The sequence below is a fragment of the Amphiura filiformis genome, chromosome 1, assembly GCF_039555335.1.
Source record: "Amphiura filiformis chromosome 1, Afil_fr2py, whole genome shotgun sequence".
Classification (NCBI taxonomy): Eukaryota; Metazoa; Echinodermata; class Ophiuroidea; order Amphilepidida; family Amphiuridae; genus Amphiura; species Amphiura filiformis.
In genome coordinates this window covers 57,096,711-57,119,474 of record NC_092628.1, presented here as the reverse complement: position 1 = coordinate 57,119,474, position 22,764 = coordinate 57,096,711, and the positions used below count along the sequence as shown (strand labels likewise).

General features: G+C 35.5%; 1 protein-coding gene across 2 annotated transcripts in view; it reads left to right on the top strand.

Moving 5' to 3' along the window:
- LOC140149513 (fibroblast growth factor receptor 4-like) overlaps positions 1-22,764 on the top strand; it is a 62,771-nt gene that overhangs the window by 6,182 nt on the left and 33,825 nt on the right. Inside the window, exons 2-3 of one of the 2 annotated variants that reach the window (XM_072171604.1) lie at positions 11,482-12,107; positions 15,474-15,643. In XM_072171604.1, the coding sequence (XP_072027705.1) occupies positions 11,482-12,107; positions 15,474-15,643 (796 nt within the window). Of the gene's footprint in view, positions 1-11,481; positions 12,108-15,473; positions 15,644-17,984; positions 18,601-22,764 lie in introns of those variants that run through there. The other variant, XM_072171606.1, reaches the window with a different exon arrangement.

Here is a 22,764-nt window from a genome sequence, read left to right as displayed (position 1 = left end):
AACTCGCTGCACATACGTTTGCTATCTACCCCTGATATTATCATTGATAAACTCGCTACACATACGTTTTCTATCTTCCCCCTGATATTATCATTGATAAACTCGCTACACATACGTTTGCTATCTACCCCATATATTATCATTGATAAACTCGCTGCACATACGTTTGATATCTACCCCTGATATTATCATTGATAAACTCGCTACACATACGTTTGCTATCTACGCCAGATATTATCATTGATAAACTCGCTGCACATACGTTTGTATTGATATTATCATTGATAAACTCGCTACACATATTTGCTACCCCTGATATTATCATTGATAAACTCGCTGCACATACGTTTGCTATATACCCCTGATATTATCGTAGATAACTCGCTACACATACGTTTGCTATCTACCCCTGATATTATCGTTGATAAACTCGCTGCACATACGTTTGCTATATACCCCTGATATTATCGTACATAACTCGCTACACATACGTTTGCTATCTACCCCTGATATTATCGTTGATAAACTCGCTGCACATACGTTTGCTATATACCCCTGATATTATCGTACATAACTCGCTACACATACGTTTGCTATCTACCCCTGATATTATCATTGATAAACTCGCTGCACATAAGTTTGCTATCTACCCCAGATATTATCGTTGATAAACTCGCTACACATAAGTTTGCTATCTACCCCTGATATTATCATTGATAAACTCGCTGCACATAAGTTTGCTATCTACCCCAGATATTATCGTTGATAAACTCGCTGCACATAAGTTTGCTATCTACACCTGGTATTATCGTTGATAAACTCGCTACACATACGTTTGCTATCTACTCCTGATATTATCATTGATAAACTCGCTGCACATAGGTTTGCTATCTACCCCAGATATTATCGTTGATAAACTCGCTACACATAAGTTTGCTATCTACCCCAGATATTATCGTTGATAAACTCGCTACACATACGTTTGCTATCTACCCCTGATATTATCATTGATAAACTCGCTTCACATACGTTTGCTATCTACCCCTGATATTATCGTTGATAAACTCGCTACACATACGTTTGCTATCTACCCCTGACATTATCGTTGATAAACTCGCTTCACATACGTTTGCTATCTACCCCTGATATTATCATTGATAAACTCGCTACACATACGTTTGCTATCTACCCCTGATATTATCATTGATAAACTCGCTACACATACGTTTGCTATCTACCCCTGATATTATCATTGATAAACTCGCTACACATACGTTTGCTATGTACCCCTGATATTATCATTGATAAACTCGCTGCACATAGGTTTGCTATCTACCCCAGATATTATCGTTGATAAACTCGCTACACATAAGTTTGCTATCTACCCCAGATATTATCGTTGATAAACTCGCTACACATACGTTTGCTATCTACCCCTGATATTATCATTGATAAACTCGCTACACATACGTTTGCTATCTACCCCTGATATTATCGTTGATAAACTCGCTACACATACGTTTGCTATCTACCCCTGACATTATCGTTGATAAACTCGCTTCACATACGTTTGCTATCTACCCCTGATATTATCATTGATAAACTCGCTACACATACGTTTGCTATCTACCCTGATATTATCATTGATAAACTCGCTACACATACGTTTGCTATCTACCCCTGATATTATCATTGATAAACTCGCTTCACATACGTTTGCTATCTACCCCTGATATTATCATTGATAATCATTAATAAACTCGCTTCACATACGTTTGCTATCTACCCCTGATATTATCGTTGATAAACTCGCTATACATAAGTTTGTTATCTACCCCTGACATTATCGTTGATAAACTCGCTTCACATACGTTTGCTATCTACCCCTGATATTATCGTTGATAAACTCGCTTCACATACGTTTGCTATCTACCCCTGACATTATCGTTGATAAACTCGCTTCACATACGTTTGCTATCTACCCCTGACATTATCGTTGATAAACTCGCTACACATACGTTTGCTATAAACCCCTGATATTATCGTTGATAAACTCGCTACACATAAGTTTGCTATCTACCCCTGACATTATCGTTGATAAACTCGCTACACATAAGTTTGCTATCTACCCCTGACATTATCGTTGATAAACTCGCTACACATACGTTTGCTATAAACCCCTGATATTATCATTGATAATTTCACTACTACATAAGTTTGCTATTTACCCCTGATATTATCATTGATAAACTCGCTACACATAAGTTTGCTATAAACCCTGATATTATCGTTGATAAACTCGCTACACATAAGTTTGTTATCTACCCCTGATATTATCGTTGATAAACTCGCTACACATAAGTTTGTTATCTACCCCTGATATTATCATTGATAAACTCGCTGCACATACGTTTGCTATAAACCCCTGATATTATCGTTGATAAACTCGCTACACATAAGTTTGCTATCTACCCCTGACATTATCGTTGATAAACTCGCTACACATACGTTTGCTATCTACCCCTGATATTATCGTTGATAAACTCGCTACACATACGTTTGCTATAAACCCCTGATATTATCATTGATAATTTCACTACTACACATACGTTTGCTATCTACCCCATATATTATCATTGATAAACTCGCTGCACATACGTTTGATATCTACCCCTGATATTATCATTGATAAACTCGCTACACATACGTTTGCTATCTACGCCAGATATTATCATTGATAAACTCGCTGCACATACGTTTGCTATCTACCCCTGATATTATCATTGATAAACTCGCTACACATACGTTTGCTATCTACCCCTGATATTATCATTGATAAACTCGCTGCACATACGTTTGCTATCTACCCCTGATATTATCGTAGATAACTCGCTACACATACGTTTGCTATCTACCCCTGATATTATCGTTGATAAACTCGCTGCACATACGTTTGCTATATACCCCTGATATTATCGTACATAACTCGCTACACATACGTTTGCTATCTACCCCTGATATTATCGTTGATAAACTCGCTGCACACATACGCTACGTACATAACTCGCTACACATACGTTTGCTATCTACCCCTGATATTATCATTGATAAACTCGCTGCACATAAGTTTGCTATCTACCCCAGATATTATCGTTGATAAACTCGCTACACATAAGTTTGCTATCTACCCCTGATATTATCATTGATAAACTCGCTGCACATAAGTTTGCTATCTACCCCAGATATTATCGTTGATAAACTCGCTGCACATAAGTTTGCTATCTACACCTGGTATTATCGTTGATAAACTCGCTACACATACGTTTGCTATCTACTCCTGATATTATCATTGATAAACTCGCTGCACATAGGTTTGCTATCTACCCCAGATATTATCGTTGATAAACTCGCTACACATAAGTTTGCTATCTACCCCAGATATTATCGTTGATAAACTCGCTACACATACGTTTGCTATCTACCCCTGATATTATCATTGATAAACTCGCTTCACATACGTTTGCTATCTACCCCTGATATTATCGTTGATAAACTCGCTACACATACGTTTGCTATTGCTTATCGTTGATAAACTCGCTTCACATACGTTTGCTATCTACCCCTGATATTATCATTGATAAACTCGCTACACATACGTTTGCTATCTACCCCTGATATTATCATTGATAAACTCGCTACACATACGTTTGCTATCTACCCCTGATATTATCATTGATAAACTCGCTACACATACGTTTGCTATGTACCCCTGATATTATCATTGATAAACTCGCTGCACATAGGTTTGCTATCTACCCCAGATATTATCGTTGATAAACTCGCTACACATAAGTTTGCTATCTACCCCAGATATTATCGTTGATAAACTCGCTACACATACGTTTGCTATCTACCCCTGATATTATCATTGATAAACTCGCTACACATAAGTTTGCTATCTACCCCTGATATTATCGTTGATAAACTCGCTACACATACGTTTGCTAAGTTTGCTCGCTTCACATACGTTTGCTATCTACCCCTGATATTATCATTGATAAACTCGCTACACATACGTTTGCTATCTACCCCTGATATTATCATTGATAAACTCGCTACACATACGTTTGCTATCTACCCCTGATATTATCATTGATAAACTCGCTTCACATACGTTTGCTATCTACCCCTGATATTATCATTGATAAACTCGCTTCACATACGTTTGCTATCTACCCCTGATATTATCATTAATAAACTCGCTTCACATACGTTTGCTATCTACCCCTGATATTATCGTTGATAAACTCGCTATACATAAGTTTGTTATCTACCCCTGACATTATCGTTGATAAACTCGCTTCACATACGTTTGCTATCTACCCCTGATATTATCGTTGATAAACTCGCTTCACATACGTTTGCTATCTACCCCTGACATTATCGTTGATAAACTCGCTTCACATACGTTTGCTATCTACCCCTGACATTATCGTTGATAAACTCGCTACACATACGTTTGCTATAAACCCCGTTGATAAACTCGCTACACATAAGTTTGCTATCTACCCCTGACATTATCGTTGATAAACTCGCTACACATAAGTTTGCTATCTACCCCTGACATTATCGTTGATAAACTCGCTACACATACGTTTGCTATAAACCCCTGATATTATCATTGATAATTTCACTACTACACATAAGTTTGCTATTTACCCCTGATATTATCATTGATAAACTCGCTACACATAAGTTTGCTATAAACCCCTGATATTATCGTTGATAAACTCGCTACACATAAGTTTGTTATCTACCCCTGATATTATCGTTGATAAACTCGCTACACATAAGTTTGTTATCTACCCCTGATATTATCATTGATAAACTCGCTGCACATACGTTTGCTATAAACCCCTGATATTATCGTTGATAAACTCGCTACACATAAGTTTGCTATCTACCCCTGACATTATCGTTGATAAACTCGCTACACATACGTTTGCTATCTACCCCTGATATTATCGTTGATAAACTCGCTACACATACGTTTGCTATAAACCCCTGATATTATCATTGATAATTTCACTACTACACATAAGTTTGCTATTTACCCCTGATATTATCATTGATAAACTCGCTACACATAAGTTTGCTATAAACCCCTGATATTATCGTTGATAAACTCGCTACACATAAGTTTGTTATCTACCCCTGATATTATCGTTGATAAACACGCTACACATAAGTTTGCTATCTACCCCTGATATTATCAGTGATAAACTCGCTACACATATGTTTGCTATTTACCCCTGATATTATCATTGATAAACTCGCTACACATAAGTTTGCTATCTACCCCTGATATTATCGTTGATAAACTCGCTACACATAAGTTTGTTATCTACCCCTGATATTATCGTTGATAAACTCGCTATACATAAGTTTGTTATCTACCCCTGATATTATCGTTGATAAACACGCTACACATAAGTTTGCTATAAACCCCTGATATTATCATTGATAATTTCACTACTACACGTAAGTTTGTGATCTACCCTGATATTATCATTGATAAACTCGCTACACATAGGTTTGCTATCTGCCCCTGATAATATCATTGATAAGCTCGCTACGCCTATTCAGTTTGCTATAAACCCCTGATATTATCATTGATAATTTCACTACTACACGTAAGTTTGTGATATTATCGATACCATTGATAAACTCGCTACACATAAGTTTGCTATCTACCCCTAATATTATCGTTGATAAACTCGGTGCACCTAAGTTTGCTATCTACCCCTAATATTATCGTTGATAAACTCGCTACACATAAGTTTGGTATATGCCTCTGATATTATCGTTGATAAATTCGCTACACATAAGTTTGCTATCTACCCCTGATATTATCATTAATAAACTCGCTACACCTAAGTTTGCTATCTACCCCTGATATTATCGTTGATAAACTCGCTACACATAAGTTTGCTATCTACCCCTGATATTATCGTTGACAAACTCGCTACACATAGGTTTGCTATCTACCCCTGATATTATCGTTGATAAACTCGCTACACATAGGTTTGCTATCTACCCCTGATATTATCGTATTATCGCTATACATAACTTTGCTATCTACCCCTGACACTACGCTACACCTGCATTTGCTATCTACCCCTGATATTATCGTTGATAACCTTGCTACACATACGTTTGCTATCTACCCCTGATATTATCATTGATAAACTCGCCTCTACACATACGTTTGCTATCTATTATCATTATCATTGATAACTTCACTACACGTAAGTTTGTGATCTACCCTAATATTATCATTGATAATCTCGCTACACGTAGGCCTACGTTTGCTATCTACCTGTCATTGATAAACTCACTGCACATATGATTGCTATCTGCCCCTGATATTATCGTTGATAAACTCGCTACACCTAAGTTTGCTATCTACCCCTGATATTATCGTCGTTAAACTCGCTACACATAAGTTTGCTATCTACCCCTGATAGAGTCATTGATAAACTCGCTACACATACGTTTGCTATCTACCCCTGACAGAGTCGTTGATAAACTCACTGCACATATGATTGCTATCTGCCCCTGATATTATCGTTGATAAACTCGCTACACATAAGTATTGCTATCTACCCCTGATATTATCATTAATAAACTCGCTACACCTAAGTTTGCTATCTACCCCTGATATTATCGTTGATAAACTCGCTACACATAAGTTTGCTATCCACCCCGATATTATCATTGATAGACTCGCTATTATATTATCGTTGATCTACTCCTGATATTATCATCGATAAACTCACTCCATATAGTTTGCTATCTTCTTCAAACATTATCATTAATAAACTCGCTACAGATAAGTTTGCTATCTACCTCTGATCTGATATTATCATTGATAAACTCGCTACACATACCTTTGCTATCTACCCCTGATAAAAAAAATTCGCTACACGTACCTTTACAAACTATAAATCTGCTATATGCCCCTGATATTACCATCGATAGTTATAAGCACTGATATTGTGATAAGTTAGCTATCTACCCCGGCTATCAATATACCCAGCAAACACAAAAACGTTTTAAAAACGTTTTAAATAAGTTATATTTTGGCTTTTGGTTTAGGTAAAAACGTTTTAATAACATTAAAATGTCGGGTTATATAAAGGTCATGGTAACGTTTTAAAACGTTTTGTATGAAAACACACTACAACAATATTTTTAAATGTTTTCTAAAAATGTTATTGTAAACTATTTTTGCAAACATTTTTGCCAAATATTGTGTCAATACTTAAATAACATTATGTCAAAATGTTTGAACCCAGCAAACACAGAAACGTTCTTAAAATGTTTTTTCAAAACCTTTTAATAACATTTAAATGTCGGGTTATATAAAGGTCATGAAAACGTTTTTAAAACGTTATTGAAAATATTTTGGGCAAACATTTTTCGCAAAATATTTTTTCAACGTAATATCTACCAGTGATATTGGCATTGATAAACTCGCTACACACACGTTTGCTATCTACCCGTGATATTATCATTGATAAACTCGCTACACATAAGTTTGCTATCTACCACTGATATTATCGTTGATAAACTCGCTACACATAAGTTTGCTATATACCCCTGATATTATCGTTGATAAACTTGCTACATATAAGTTTGCTATCTACCACTGATATTATCGTTGATAAACTCGCTACACATAAGTTTGCTATCTACCCTGATATTATCGTTGATAAACATGCTACACATAAGTTTGCTATCTACCCCTGATATTATCGTTGATAAACTTGCTACATATAAGTTTGCTATCTACCACTGATATTATCGTTGATAAACTCGCTACACATAAGTTTGCTATCTACCCCTGATATTATCGTTGATAAACTTGCTACACATAAGTTTGCTATCTACCCCTGATATTATCGTTGATAAACTTGCTACATATAAGTTTGCTATCTACCACTGATATTATCGTTGATAAACTCGCTACACATACGTTTGCTATCTACTCCTGATATTATCATTCATAAACTTGCTACATATAAGTTTGCTATCTACCACTGATATTATCATTGATAAACTCGCTACACATAAGTTTGCTATCTACCCCTGATATTATCGTTGATAAACTCGCTACACATAAGTTTGCTATCTACCCCTGATATTATCGTTGATAAACTCGCTACACATAAGTTTGCTATCTACCCCATATATTATCATTGATAAACTCGCTACACATAAGTTTGCTATCTACCCCTGATATTATCATTGATAAACTCGCTACACATAAGTTTGCTATCTACCCCTGATATTATCGTTGATAAACTCGCTACACATAAGTTTGCTATCTACCCCATATATTATCATTGATAAACTCGCTACACATAAGTTTGCTATCTACCCCTGATATTATCATTGATAAACTCGCTACACATAAGTTTGCTATCTACCCCTGATATTATCATTGATAAACTCGCTACCTTTAAATTTGCTATCTACCCCTGATGAAGTCATTTATTACGTAGGCTCGGACATGTTTTCTGTTATCCTGATAAAGTAACCTTCCTTCTTTCCATAGGCCCATTGCACATTGGTAAAGTATGCTACCTGCCTCTGATATACATAAAATTCGATAAGTATAATGAAAGTAAAACTTCATTATATACATTATTGGCTTGCTTATAAATCGAATACCATTTCCATGTTATAGTTTATTTTAGATAATTATATCCTAATATTTTAATAGATGAGATACTTGTTGTAATAATTTGCGTTACTAATTTTGTCTGTTTGTAGTATGCTATGCATATGGATTAAAAAGTAATACTTTTGGTTTAGTAATACAAATCTGCATCTTTGCATACAATTGATTACAACCATGTCCTTGTATAATATTAATAGATATGACGACGCTTGAATCAGGATAAACAGATGCCATATGGCAGACTAGTGATGATTAACACAGCCACCTTTTGTAAATATATTTGATTCGCTGCATTTAACCTACAGCAAAATACGCGTGGTTTCACGTATATTAATTCATGCAATGCATTTTGCATACACCATCAAATGACACTGCGACGGATATTGTATCGTGCAATGCATGTCGGGATTGTTATTTTAGCACCATAACCAGCAACAGATGGTAGATGCTCAAACAACTGTATTGAGTTGGCCATTTTCAGTATTTAATATTTGTTTTCTATTTTTAAAGGTCTACATATTTAGCAGTGACGTACATTTTCTGAATCAGACAAAATGTCTTTTGCATGTAACCATTTTACTAAGCATTCATTTTCATTCCGATATTAGGACTGAAAATGTGAATTAATGAACAATAAATCAATGGAGTTGAAATGGAAATGACAAAATAAATTACTTAAGACACGTTGCTTTAATCACTATGCATTTCTATCTACTGAAGACAGCAGTCTTCAGACCCGTTGCTTTAATGACTATGCATTGCTATCTACTGAAGACAGCAGTCTTCAGACACGTTGCTTTAATCACTATGCATTGCTATCTACTGAAGACAACAGTCTTCAGACACGTTGCTTTAATCACTATGCATTGCTATCTACTGAAGACAGCAATCTTCAGACACGTTGCTTTAATGATTATGCATTGCTATCTACTGAAGACAGCAGTCTTCAGACACGTTGCTTTAATCAATATGCATTGCTATCTACTGAAGACAGCAGTCTTCAGACACGTTGCTTTAATCACTGTGCATTGATATCTACTGAAGACAGCAGTCTTCAGACACGTTGCTTTAATCACTGTGCATTGATATCTACTGAAGACAGCAGTCATCAGACACGTTGCTTTAATCACTATGCATTGCTATCTGCTGAAGACAGCAGTCTTCAGGCACGTTGCTTTAATCACTATGCATTGCTCTCTACTGAAGACAGCAATCTTCAGACACGTTGCTTTAATCATTATGCATTGCTATCTACTGAAGATAGCAGTCTTCAGACACGTTGCTTTAATCACTATGCATTTCTATCTACTGAAGACAGCAGTCTTCAGACAGCAGTCTTCAGACCCGTTGCTTTAATGACTATGCATTGCTATCTACTGAAGACAGCAGTCTTCAGACACGTTGCTTTAATCACTATGCATTGCTATCTACTGAAGACAGCCGTCTTCAGACACGTTGCTTTAATCACTATGCATTGCTATCTACTGAAGACAGCAATCTTCAAACACGTTGTTTTAATGACTATGCATTGCTATCTACTGAAGACAGCAGTCTTCAGACACGTTGCTTTAATCACTATGCATTGCTATCTACTGAAGACAGCAGTCTTCAGACACGTTGCTTTAATCACTATGCATTGCTATCTACTGAAGACAGCAGTCTTCAGACACGTTGCTTTAATCACTATGCATTGCTATCTACTGAAGACAGCAGTCTTCAGACACGTTGCTTTAATCACTATGCATTGCTATCTACTGAAGACAGCAGTCTTCAGACACGTTGCTTTAATCACTATGCATTGCTATCTACTGAAGACAGCAGTCTTCAGACACGTTGCTTTAATTACTATGCATTGCTATCTACTGAAGACAGCAGTCTTCAGACACGTTGCTTTAATCACTATGCATTTCTATCTACTGAAGACAGCAGTCTTCAGACACGTTGTTTTAATCACTATGCATTGCTATCTACTGAAGACAGCAGTCTTCAGACACGTTGCTTTAATCACTATGCATTGCTATCTACTGAAGACAGCAGTCTTCAGACACGTTGCTTTAATCACTATGCATTTCTATCTACTGAAGACAGCAATCTTCAGATCCGAAGCTCTTCAGACTATAGTTTCAGAGTCAGAGTGAATACTTAAAGTGTATGTAGGTGGGATGAAAAGCCGACGATCAATTGAAAATTTTGATCTTTCGTATTAAAGATATGGATTTTTATTCCCAAAACACCAAAAATAATTAGGTACTTTTGGGGAAAAAATCCATATTTTCAATATGAAAGGTCAAAATTTTCAATCGATCGTCGGCTTTCCCTCCCAGCTACATACGCTTTATGAATATATCATTAAATTTATAAAATTTACTTCGAGGACTGTTATATATCAAAATTTTACTAATTTGTCATAAAATTTGTATTATAACGTGAATTTCAAAAAATGAAAATTATTTGATATCAGAAAGACATTCTTCGTATTCAGAATGCAATTCGATATGTCTGACAAAAAATACTGTCGAAACGCTCAAAACGCTCATTCCAGATCCCTTAATCACTATGAATTACTATTTACTGAAGACAACAGTCTTTAGGTCCGTTAATTTAATCACCATGAATTGCTATCTACTGAAGACAACAATCTTCAATTAGCTTTACTGATAATTATTTTATAAGTTGTAATGACTTACGCATTTAGGTCTTATACCTTATACAACACATTTGTTTTTGTTCCGTAGGATGGAACCACTTGCCAACAATGTCTTGCCACAGACCATCCTCCTGAATTCATGATAGACATGATAGACAACAAAGATGGAAATACTACTTATTGGCAATCCAGTGGCTGGTACTCATACCCATCTTATCATCTCATCAATATCACCATGTCTCTACTTAAAGACTACCGCATGGAAGAGGACATCACCATCCTCTTCAAAAATCCTCTTCCTGAAACGATGATTCTTGAAAAATCTACAGATTATGGTTTATCTTGGGATACACTCGAGTATTATTCCACAAACTGTAGTGAAGATTTTGGGATGGTAACAAAGAAAACGTTGGGGTTTACTTCTGAGACAGAGGTCTTGTGTTCGAATCCTTATAAAGACTCGGTAAGCATAGGTGATTTGGCGAGCAGAGTGACGTGGCCACTTGTGAAGAGGATGGAATTACTGAGTGATAATGGAGTTAATACAGAGAATTTGTATCGGGAGTTAGATCGGAACGAGACATTAAGGAACTATTTAAAGTTGACTGATTTAAGGGTGCGGTTGATGCGTCCAGCAAGAGTAGAAGGAAGTAGTCAAGAGCCTGAGTTGAATAGACATCATTATGGCATCTATGATATTGACACTCTATTAAGGTAAGATTTCTGACAAATACGCGTCTTATCAATATTTGAGATTTCTAATACATTTTCGAGATAGTTTTGAGAATGTCTTATTTTGCATGGTTCAACCATTGTTATTTAAACTTAAAGGCCTATTCAGCGAAGTTGCTCATTTGGAAAATGGTAAAAAATTATAAAACTCCTGTTTGTTGCACCTCTTAAGTAGCATTTATATCGTAGAAGTGCTATTAGCTGCTAATACTTGTTGTAGTTAAAGCCAAAACCCGTGTAAAGACATTATTATGTTTTGATGGATCCAAGTTGTGATAATATTGGATCCAAAAATAATAATGATAAAATTGATGCTTTACGCCCAATATTTATTGGTCTCACTTGACGAGTTGTAAAATATTGGACTCGACTACGTCTCGTCCAATATTTTAAAACTCATAGCTCGACCAATAAATATGGGCTCAACCGATCCAATTTTATATCAAAATAGGACATTTTACATGAAACAGATATTAACCTCAAGTAGTAGAGAAGTTAGATACATAGGTCTATGCATTATTGAATAGGGCTTCAACTTCGTCAATACTGCTGTTTTCCTCGTTTTGCTTTGTTTTGTTTTGTTTTGTTTTTGCCATTTTTTTGTTCATTTCAAAATGAACTACAACTACTACAATTTGTAGGGTGTCTTAATTAAATTTTTGATCTTGAGGTGGGATGGTCTTAGAGGTGATATGCACCTGTTCATCCCAATCCTCTACACTGGTATCTCTCCTACATGTGCTGGATCCGTGGTGCGTTTTATTCACATGTACAAGGTGTCCCATAAAAAGGTTACATGTAGAAAATGGACCGTATTTTGCGATGGTACAACAAAAAGATGTAATTTTCTTAGGTATTATTAATTAATCCTTCTTGCAAGTGTTTGCGAAGTTTCAACTCCGTATCTTAAAAGAAACTTAACTTATGAGAGCAAGATGACAGGGGTGTCAAGAGTGGCTAACCATCAACATGATCAAACGAAAGTTGAACACAAGCATTCTCTTGTTTTCTTAATGGCTGATAAACTTATTGCACTAAAGAAACACATTGACAAATTAAATATTGCACATCTGAAATTAAATCAGTTCAAGAGCTTCTTCACTTTTAGTGGTAACAAATAACTGAACAACAAAGGAAAATGGTCCTTAAACATGTTACAGCACATTTTTTGTGAAGGCAAATTCTGCACGCTGTATCTCCCGTCATCATCATGATAAAATTAATAACGATCTTAGCATATACTCTCGAAATAAAATTGAACAAGTTTAATTCTCTGTTCAACAGAATAAAATACTGCATCTTCTTCCATGTTACTGCTGGCCCTATTCAAATGACCCGCCAAATGAATTGCGAACCTCGTGTTGCTTTATGTCACGTCACGTACACATGGTAAACAGCGTGCTCAGGAATGTGTGGAATGCGGGATAAATATGCATGTTGTGAACTTGACATTCACAGGAGTACTAGTAAAGGGTATATAGATTATGTCATGAAAAGGCCATTTAAATTGGTTGACGTTAACTCAGATTATTTCCCAAAACCTACATGTAACCTTTTTTTGGGACACCCGGTATATATATATGTCTTTTATACTTTTACTTTGTGCAATATATTTATCCATCTTTTATCTAATTTTGTTATTTGATATTGTAACCAGTGTATGAAGCCAAATAAATAAATAAATAAATAAATAAAAATATTTAATGACAGTTTTAATGACTTATCCTTCACTTAAGGGTGGTGACCTGATTGACTGCCTCATCCCCAACTTTACCCCATCAAAATGCAGATTTTGGTATCAGGTGAAAGCTCATATTTTTCTCATTAACATACTGAAATTTGGCGTTCCAAATCGGTATATTTATGGATGGCGGATACCTTCAAAATACGCCTAAGATAATACGTCTAACCTTAGGCGTCTAAGATGCAATCTTAGACGTCTAAGATGCATTCTTAGGCGTCTAAGTAGCCTTGATTCAAGGCTTCTGCCTTTTTCCTCTTCTTTCTTCCTTTTTTAAAAATTTCTTTACTTTTGCTCGAAATTGAACATGAAACCTTTAAATACCCAATTGACTATAAAAGGCCTATATTGCTTATAGATCAATGTTTTTTCTGAAGTATTTCCAAATCATTCTTGGATGTTCATGTGTCTGACCATGGTCTGCCCCCGGGGGTCTGCCTTCCCTGATCTAACCTGGAAATCCCTGCTGGCTGCTTACAATAGCATCAAGCACACTGTATACAAGAGACAGGGTATTCTCACACTAAAGGACATTCCCTCCAGTTTTAGCAGAAGCATGGCTGGATGATGCATGTTGTGTGGCCATGGTTTTAAATAGGTTTATATACCAATGGATATAAATGAACAATTGATAGAAAAATGCATCAGTCTATATAGCCTGAGGACTTGGAGCAAGTCTAGCGTCTAAGATGCAATCTTAGGCGTTTAAGAATTTCGCGGTATGGACTTAAATCAACGAATCACAGGACCAGAAATCCCAAACAACCAATCATCTTAGGCGTATTCAATTATTGACCATGTTGACCAATGAAATCTTAGAATATTTGATTTGGAACTCATAATTTCAGTATGTTAATGAGAAAAATAGAATCTTTCATTTGATATCAATTTATTACATGATCATGATGATTATCTTTAATAAAAACACTGTAGACTACCAGTTTTACGCTGTATTAAATGTCAGTAATTCCATGAAGAATTTTTAGTCGCATTTACAATGAACATTTACATGATCTTTTTGCATGAATGATTGAAAGGGACAACAGTTTATGTTATACATAAGTTTTAAAGAATTTGATTTTCAATCAGGTCACCTTTCTTTATATATAGGCCCTAATTTATATACAACGTTTACACTTTTGCTGGGATCACTGAATGGGCCTTTAATCGCTACCTTAAATCCATATCCTTATTTCCAACGGGAAAGGGGACTTTTGTGTTTGTGTCATTATTAAATGTCATTTAAAAAAAAAAAACTTAAACGTTTACTTGGAGATTACTGTTGATGTTACGTTGTCGGCATAATAAAACTTTCAGGCTATGTTTAAAACATATGATAATTAAAAATTACCTAACTGAAGCATTTCAAATGATCTTGCTCTTGATCATGAGTTCAATGTGAAATATATGATGAGGTAGGCATCTCAAACGTCCTGATTTGAAACAGATTAATTACTGCTGATTGGCTGCTATAATCTACCTGACTGTCCAATTACATCGTCTCAAAATATTTTGGTTGCTGATATAATTAACTTGTCTTTGCATATCATTCTCAGAGTGGATACGGTGATCTGATTGCCATTTTAAACACTTTTTTTTATCGACAGTTGTGAGTGTAACCTCCACGGTGACTACTGCTCTCTTGTCTCTGGCAAAGTTGTGTGTAATTGTCATCATCATACTGTTGGAAAAAGTTGTGAGCGTTGCCGTAGTGGATCGCCATGGCAACCAGCGTCTTATTTACCATTTCCAGATGGGACAGCTAATGAGTGTATAGGTAAGAATAAGACATTTAATTGATTGATTGATCGATTGGTTGATTGATTGATTGATTGATTGACTGACTTTTGGATTAACTGATTGATTGGCAGATCGTTGTGTTGATTGATTTATTTGATTGAACAATTGATTTGTCGATCGATTTAGATCGTGAACCTCAAAGTTTTGGATATTTATTAAAGAATTTAAGTGTGGTTTTTGCTTCTCGATAGGCCCCTCATCATCGGTATGCGTGACATACCCGTCAAAAGTTGAGTGCCCTCCCTGGGCATAAAGCAAACAAAACACATATATAGGCCTATATAATAATAATAATAATATAAAAGTTAAAGGAAAAATAAACTAAACCTATCAGAAAGGGTGTTTTTAGCCTGTTTTTTTCTTAAGGGGTACTACACCCTCGATAAATTTGTGTCTATTTTTGCATTTTTCTCAAAACTAATAACACGCTGGTAACAACAGTTATGTATATTATTGGGGCAAGGAATCCAATTACTACTGGAATTTCAGTGACCCAAGACAAGCGGTTTGTTATTTATGATAAGAAATAAGGTACCGCTAGGATGTACCTCATTTCCTATCATATATACTGAACCGCTTGTCTTGAGTCACTGAAATGTCAGTGTAGTAATTGGATTCCTTGCCCCAATAATATACAAAACTTTTGTTACCAGTGTGTTATTATTTTTTGAAAAAAATGCAAAAATAGTCACAAATTTACCACAGGGGTATAGTACCCCCTCAAAGAAAGCAAATAATTATACAAAAAGCTGGCGTATAGTACAGCAGTTATTAAACCTAAGAATGACAATACAGAAATAATACAATACAGAAATAAATTTAGGCCTATACAATCACGTTAAATATCATTTAAAAGTAGGCTATCTTTTACCTCTGAATGTTATTTTTATCGCTTTGGTGGCGCGGCGATCTTTTGCCTTATGTGCTTTTTCAATTTCAATAATAATATTTTCATTTAAAACCATAAATACGATCTTATAATATGAAATTGGTTGAATTTTTTCAAACCTGATTTTTTTTGTGCATATTTACACGTGTCCCAACTTGCACCTAAATGGAATCGGCCAAATCTGTTGTCTTTGTAGGTCAACAGAGCAAAGTTCGACATATTATCATAATTTAAAAATTATGATAATAAATGTCCTCCCATAGAACTGCGTGTTAAATGGCCAAAATAACCAGTGGGGTTTCTTTCACTTTACCTTGTTATTTCAACTTAAAATGGATAGCAACCATTCTTGTCAGTTATTACTAATATTATTTCAACATTTTGAATAAAGAATAACAAAATCAAAATTTAGCGGAAATCGTACATTAAGGCGTTAATACTATTAGGGCCTATTATTATGTAGTAGTAAAGTATTTATATGTTGTATTGTCCTGTTGTTTAATATGCCTGAGCCTGGTCATGTACCTTCTCAACCCTCCTGTTTGGCCTTAAATGTATTCTTTTCAATATCTGTTTTTATGTGTATTATGAATAAAATTGAAACGATGAAACTAAACTTATTTATTATGGTTATTATCATTATTATTATTATTATTACAACAAAATGTATAGTTATTATTAGGCCGAGTAAAAAAAAACATGTTTCTCGTCCGCACCCTCCTCCTTTTTTGAAGATTTTTCAATTTTCTTTTTATTTTGTAAACTTTCAGTTAATATAACTTGTTGAAAAAGATGTTTCAGAAGTTGAAACTTATTTTACGGCTTTGTAATTGCATAATACGTCATTTGAGAAGAGTTTTGTGATCACTAGAGGGGCCTACCTCTCAAAACAATAAAATAAAAAGGGCTTCCTCCTTTTTCTCAGATATCAATCTGTATGTCGAATACCCAAAATATGGTGCCAAATACAGGTATTTAGCGTCGTTTTCCAATAAAAAATAGAAAATAAAAAGCCCCTCATCCTCCTAATTTTTAAAAACCCGGACGAGAAACATATTTTTATTTTTACTTGGCCTTATTGTTGTTATTTAGTATTATTATTATTAGTGTTATTATTATTATTATTATTATTATTATTATTATTATTATTATTATTATTATTATTATTATATTATTATTATTATAATTATTTATATTTCCAATATACTCCACTGACATTTCCGGGAAGTTCGATCTGTGACCATGATCTCTGCATCATTTCTTTAAAAACTCAGCTGATACCGATCCTAACAAAGATAAAGTGACCCTTTTGAGTCTGGTGTAGAGCTTGTAATACCAACTGTTGAATCTAATTAGCATAATAATACCAGGTGTACTCACTATTCAATAGAAAACTGGCATTAAAATTTCAGTTTTATATTTGTGCATGGAACCGGCAGAATCATGAATACTGATGTCAACGTACATGTGTAGGTAGGCCAGTGTTTTATGCGACAGACAATATTTTAGCCTATATCTCTCAAAATTGTGTGTTTTGATCACAACACGACAAGAGGTACCACTTTTGTATAAATAAACATGATAAATGGAGTTGGGGTTGTACTGAGATCGTGGAAACAACTTTAGGGCATACATACCAATCGCGAGTCATGCTGCTTGGGTTGTTGTTGATAACTATTCCAGGACATTATTCAACGGGATAATAAATAATACATTACATGGTTGCCAATTCAGTACTACATGTAAGTGTGTTAAAGGCTACCTTGCAGTTGAAGTTATGGAGTGGATTGTTACAAAATGCTGATCCGGATGATTTGTAAAACTAACTTTCACTTGATCTGCCATACGCTTGCATGATGATGTGAGTCCACTAGAATTGCTAAGTTACGTCAATGAGTGACCAACTAAAAACTGATATATAAAATTGCACTGCACCATGCTGGAAATAAAATTTGGTAGTAGTTTTCATCCTAAAGCAGTGGTTTTTGCTGTAGTAGTCTTATGGATTGGAAGTATAACCTGTCAAAATGTCACAAACGATGAAGGTGAGTATGAAAATGGGTCTACTGTATTAAAATCAAATTTAAATAAATTCTTTTAAGGGGGTACTACACCCCTGTGGTAAATTTGTGACTATTTTTGCATTTTTTCTCAAAAAATAATGACACGCTGGTAACAAAAATTATGTATATTGTTGGGGCAAGGAATCCAATTACTACACTGAAATTTCAGTGACTCAAGACAAGCGGTTCAGTATACAATGTATATGATAGGAAATGAGGTACATCCTAGCGGTACCTTTTTTCTTATTATAAATAACGAACAACTTTTGTTGTCAGTGTGTTATTAGTTTTCAAGTAAAATGCAAAAATAGACACAAATTTATCTAGGGGTGCAGTACCCCCCTTAACCCGGGGGGGCACTCAACACAAATGACCATACGGGTATGCTCCCCGAAAGACCCCCCTTTTGGGTTTCAGCAGTCTCGAAAGACCCCATATATTTGACCAAAATAAAGCTCTGAAGACCCTTGATTTTGATAATTTCAGCTCTAAAAGACCCAAAAATTTCTCATTCCTCATATTTCTTGTTTTTTCAGGCGATTTTCAACCAAAAAGCCCTTGATTTTTACTGTTCGCAGCTCCAAAAGACCCCATTTTTCTTGTTCACAACCCAGTTCGCAGCTCCGAAAGACCCCTTACCGGTACGCCGTCAGCTCCCAAAGACCCACCACCTCAAAATTCGGGAGCATACCCACCAAATTTTTTTGATGTGCCCCCCCCGGGCCCCTTAAATTGAAGTATGGTACACAATTTATTCCACTGTTTATAAAAATTAATTTAAAATCTGTAATTAAACGAATTTGGTGTTTGAATATCCAATTTGACATCAACTGTGACATCATCATATCCTGAATTTAATTAAAAAGATATTTGCATTTCAACTTGTCCAAATAGTACAAATATGCAGTGGTAACAGCTGTTACTGCCTAAATGTGTGATAAATTGCTGGTACATAGTTTGTATTGGACATTCAATTATATTGTTCATGTACTGTACAATTTATATGATAGTTCATTCTTATTCTAATAGGACCTATTATTTTTTCATTTTTCTAAGTTGTAATTGTAAAAACATGCTTTAAAAAATAGTAATTTTGACCATTTTAATAAGCAATGACTTGTTCAGGATTAAAATGCATGAAAAGTGTTTCTGACAAAACTGCTAAATATTTATTTAAAATATTAGCCTATATATCATATCTATTACTGGAATACCTTACAAGTTACATTCATGGGTAACAATCCCAGGGGGGGGGTGAAGAAAGTGACAGCTCCCTAAGCATATTGGGTGCACTTTTTATTTTAAACTAGTGCACCTGCAGCTGTGAGAGCACTTGCATGATAGCAATACTGTTTGACCCCAGATGACCGTTGACCTCGGTGTAATTTTTTTCATGCCCCCTCATACGAAGGATTCCACCTATCAAGTTTACGCCCAATAGGGCAAAGTTTAAATTTAGCCCCTACATGACCTTTGACCTTGGTTGACCTCAATTTTGTTTTGCGCACATATTCCCCTCGCATCAAGGATTCCACCTACCAAGTTTGAGCCCGATAGGACAAAGTTTTAAATCTGTGACCTTTGACCTCGGATGACCTCCATATAATGTTTTTCATGCTCCCCTCATACGAAGGTTTCGACCCACCAAGTTTGAGCCTGATCGAACAAAGTTTGAAATTTGACCCCTCCGTAATGACCTTTGACCTCGGTTGACCTGGATTTTATTTTACGCATTATATTCCCCTCCTATCAAGGATTCCACCCACCAAGTTTGGGCCCGATCGGACAAACTTTGAAATTTTGACCTTTGACCTTGACCTCAGATGACCTTCAAAACCACATGGCCAACATGCTTTTCCCAATACCTATCTATATCCAAAATGTCAGCATGATGCGTCGAAGTGCGGCGAAATGCATAGCCGGACAGACAGACAGACAGATAGATAGATCTAGATACAAAAAAATGTAGATAGATAGATAGATAGACAGATAGAGACCGCTTATTATTTTATTAGTATAGATATTTTAGCACATAGTATATTTAAAAAAATGGAAGTTCACCACAATATATGCGATGGTACTAATTATTTATCAGGTTTGTCAGGCTTGTTTTTTTACATTTGTATGTGCAGTACAAATTTCAAACAGCCTAAACATCTTGTGTATTTTTATACCAAAATATGACATCAACATTCAATATGAAAAACAAACAAACAATTTAACCAAAAAGGCAACCCTATTTTATATCTCAGATTTTAGGATTGGTCGAAAAGGGCAATACAAATCTGTTTTAGGCCTTATTTTACCTGCATTATCACCCAGTGGGCACAATTGGTTGCTACTATGTTGTGTCAACGTCAATATCTAACGTTGGACGACGGTTGCCTGGAGGATGGATATGAAAGTTTTTTTGACGCAAAATAGAACGTTGGTGCGACGTCCACATTCAGCGTTGTGCAGACGTTAGCCAACGTCGATCCAACATTGACCCAACCCTAATAAAGATGTAATTTGTGACGTTGGGCTAACATAATATCGTTGATGTTGGGCCAATGTTATTAATCCATCTATTGACCAACGTTAAACCAACCATTAATCCAACCATTGGCAAGTACCCCAAAGAGACGAAAAATCATGAGAAAAGAAAGAAGAATATTATTTAGTAGCATATACTCTGCTTACACAGAGTCTTACACTTAATACTGTCTATATTACAACGGAAGCAAATTTCCTAGCTTAATTTTATACATAACACTTACCTTGATGTACCTTCCGGGATTCGAACCCATGACCTTTGGATTATGAGACTGATGCCCTACTGACTGAGCTAACGGGGTTTACATATTCAATGAAGTGTTTGAAGTTAATATAAGCAATATTTTGATGGCTAAACCTGCTAAAGTGCATTATTTAAAGGATATTGATCAAATTTACTGTAAATATTGATAACATTTACTAAATTTGTTGATTTTTTTTCTTCTTTTTTAAAATAAAAAATCTTACTGACGATTGAATTCCAAAGTTTTATTGTTAATATAAATATAATAATATATTTATTAGGTTTATATATTACATTATCACTAAGCATTATATTCATCACCATCATCATCATCATCATCATCATCATCATCATCATCATCATGAGTTGCAACATCATCATCATCATCATCATTATTATTATTATTATTATTAGTTTATCTAGTGGGCTTTTATAGTCTTTATTTAATGTTACACTTTAATACGCCTAGTAAATAGAAAATTTTGGACCAACTTGACCATTCCGATGACTTGGAAACAGTAGGCCTGTCAACTGTCATGCTGTTTACCAACGTTGGTCCGATATCGCGGACGGCATTCTGACCGTCATATTAAGGTTTGTGCGACGACGTTTCCCCAATCTCGGCGTAAGAAACTGTCATTTGAAGACAATATAAGCCAAATGCAACATATTTATCGTCGGTCGTAACGATGTCGTCAATGAAGTGTTACCGTACTTCAACGTTAGTATTGAGGTCATACGACAACCAGCGTATGGCAGACGATGTCGTCAAAGAAGTGTTACCTCAACGTTATATTGAGATCGTACAACAACCATTGCACGGCAGTCATTATGTGACCTTAATACAACGCGTCTTTATCGCAGTTGTACCGATGTCGTCAATAAAGTGTTGCTTCCACGTTAGTATTGAGGTCATACGACAACCATCGTCTGACGGCAGACGTTGTTGCGGCGTCTTCAATCATTGGTGTACCAATGTTGTCAATGAAGTGTTACCTCAACGTTATATTGAAGTCGTACGACAACTGTCGCAGGGTAGTCAACAGGTGACGTTAATGCAACATCTTTATTGTCAGTTGTACTGATGTCGGCAATGAAGTGTTGCCTCAACGTTATATTGAAGTCGTACGACAACTGTCGCAGGGTAGTCAACAGGTGACGTTAATGCAACATGTTTATTGTCAGTTGTACTGATGTCGGCAATGAAGTGTTGCCTCAACGTTGTATTGAAGTCGTACAATGATCGTCTTACGGCCGACATTACCACAACGTTTGTGAGACGTCGTCACTAATAGGTGTACTGACGTCTTAGATTATTACTTGCGTTAACGTTGGAATTTGGTTGCCCGACGTCCGATCTGATTACA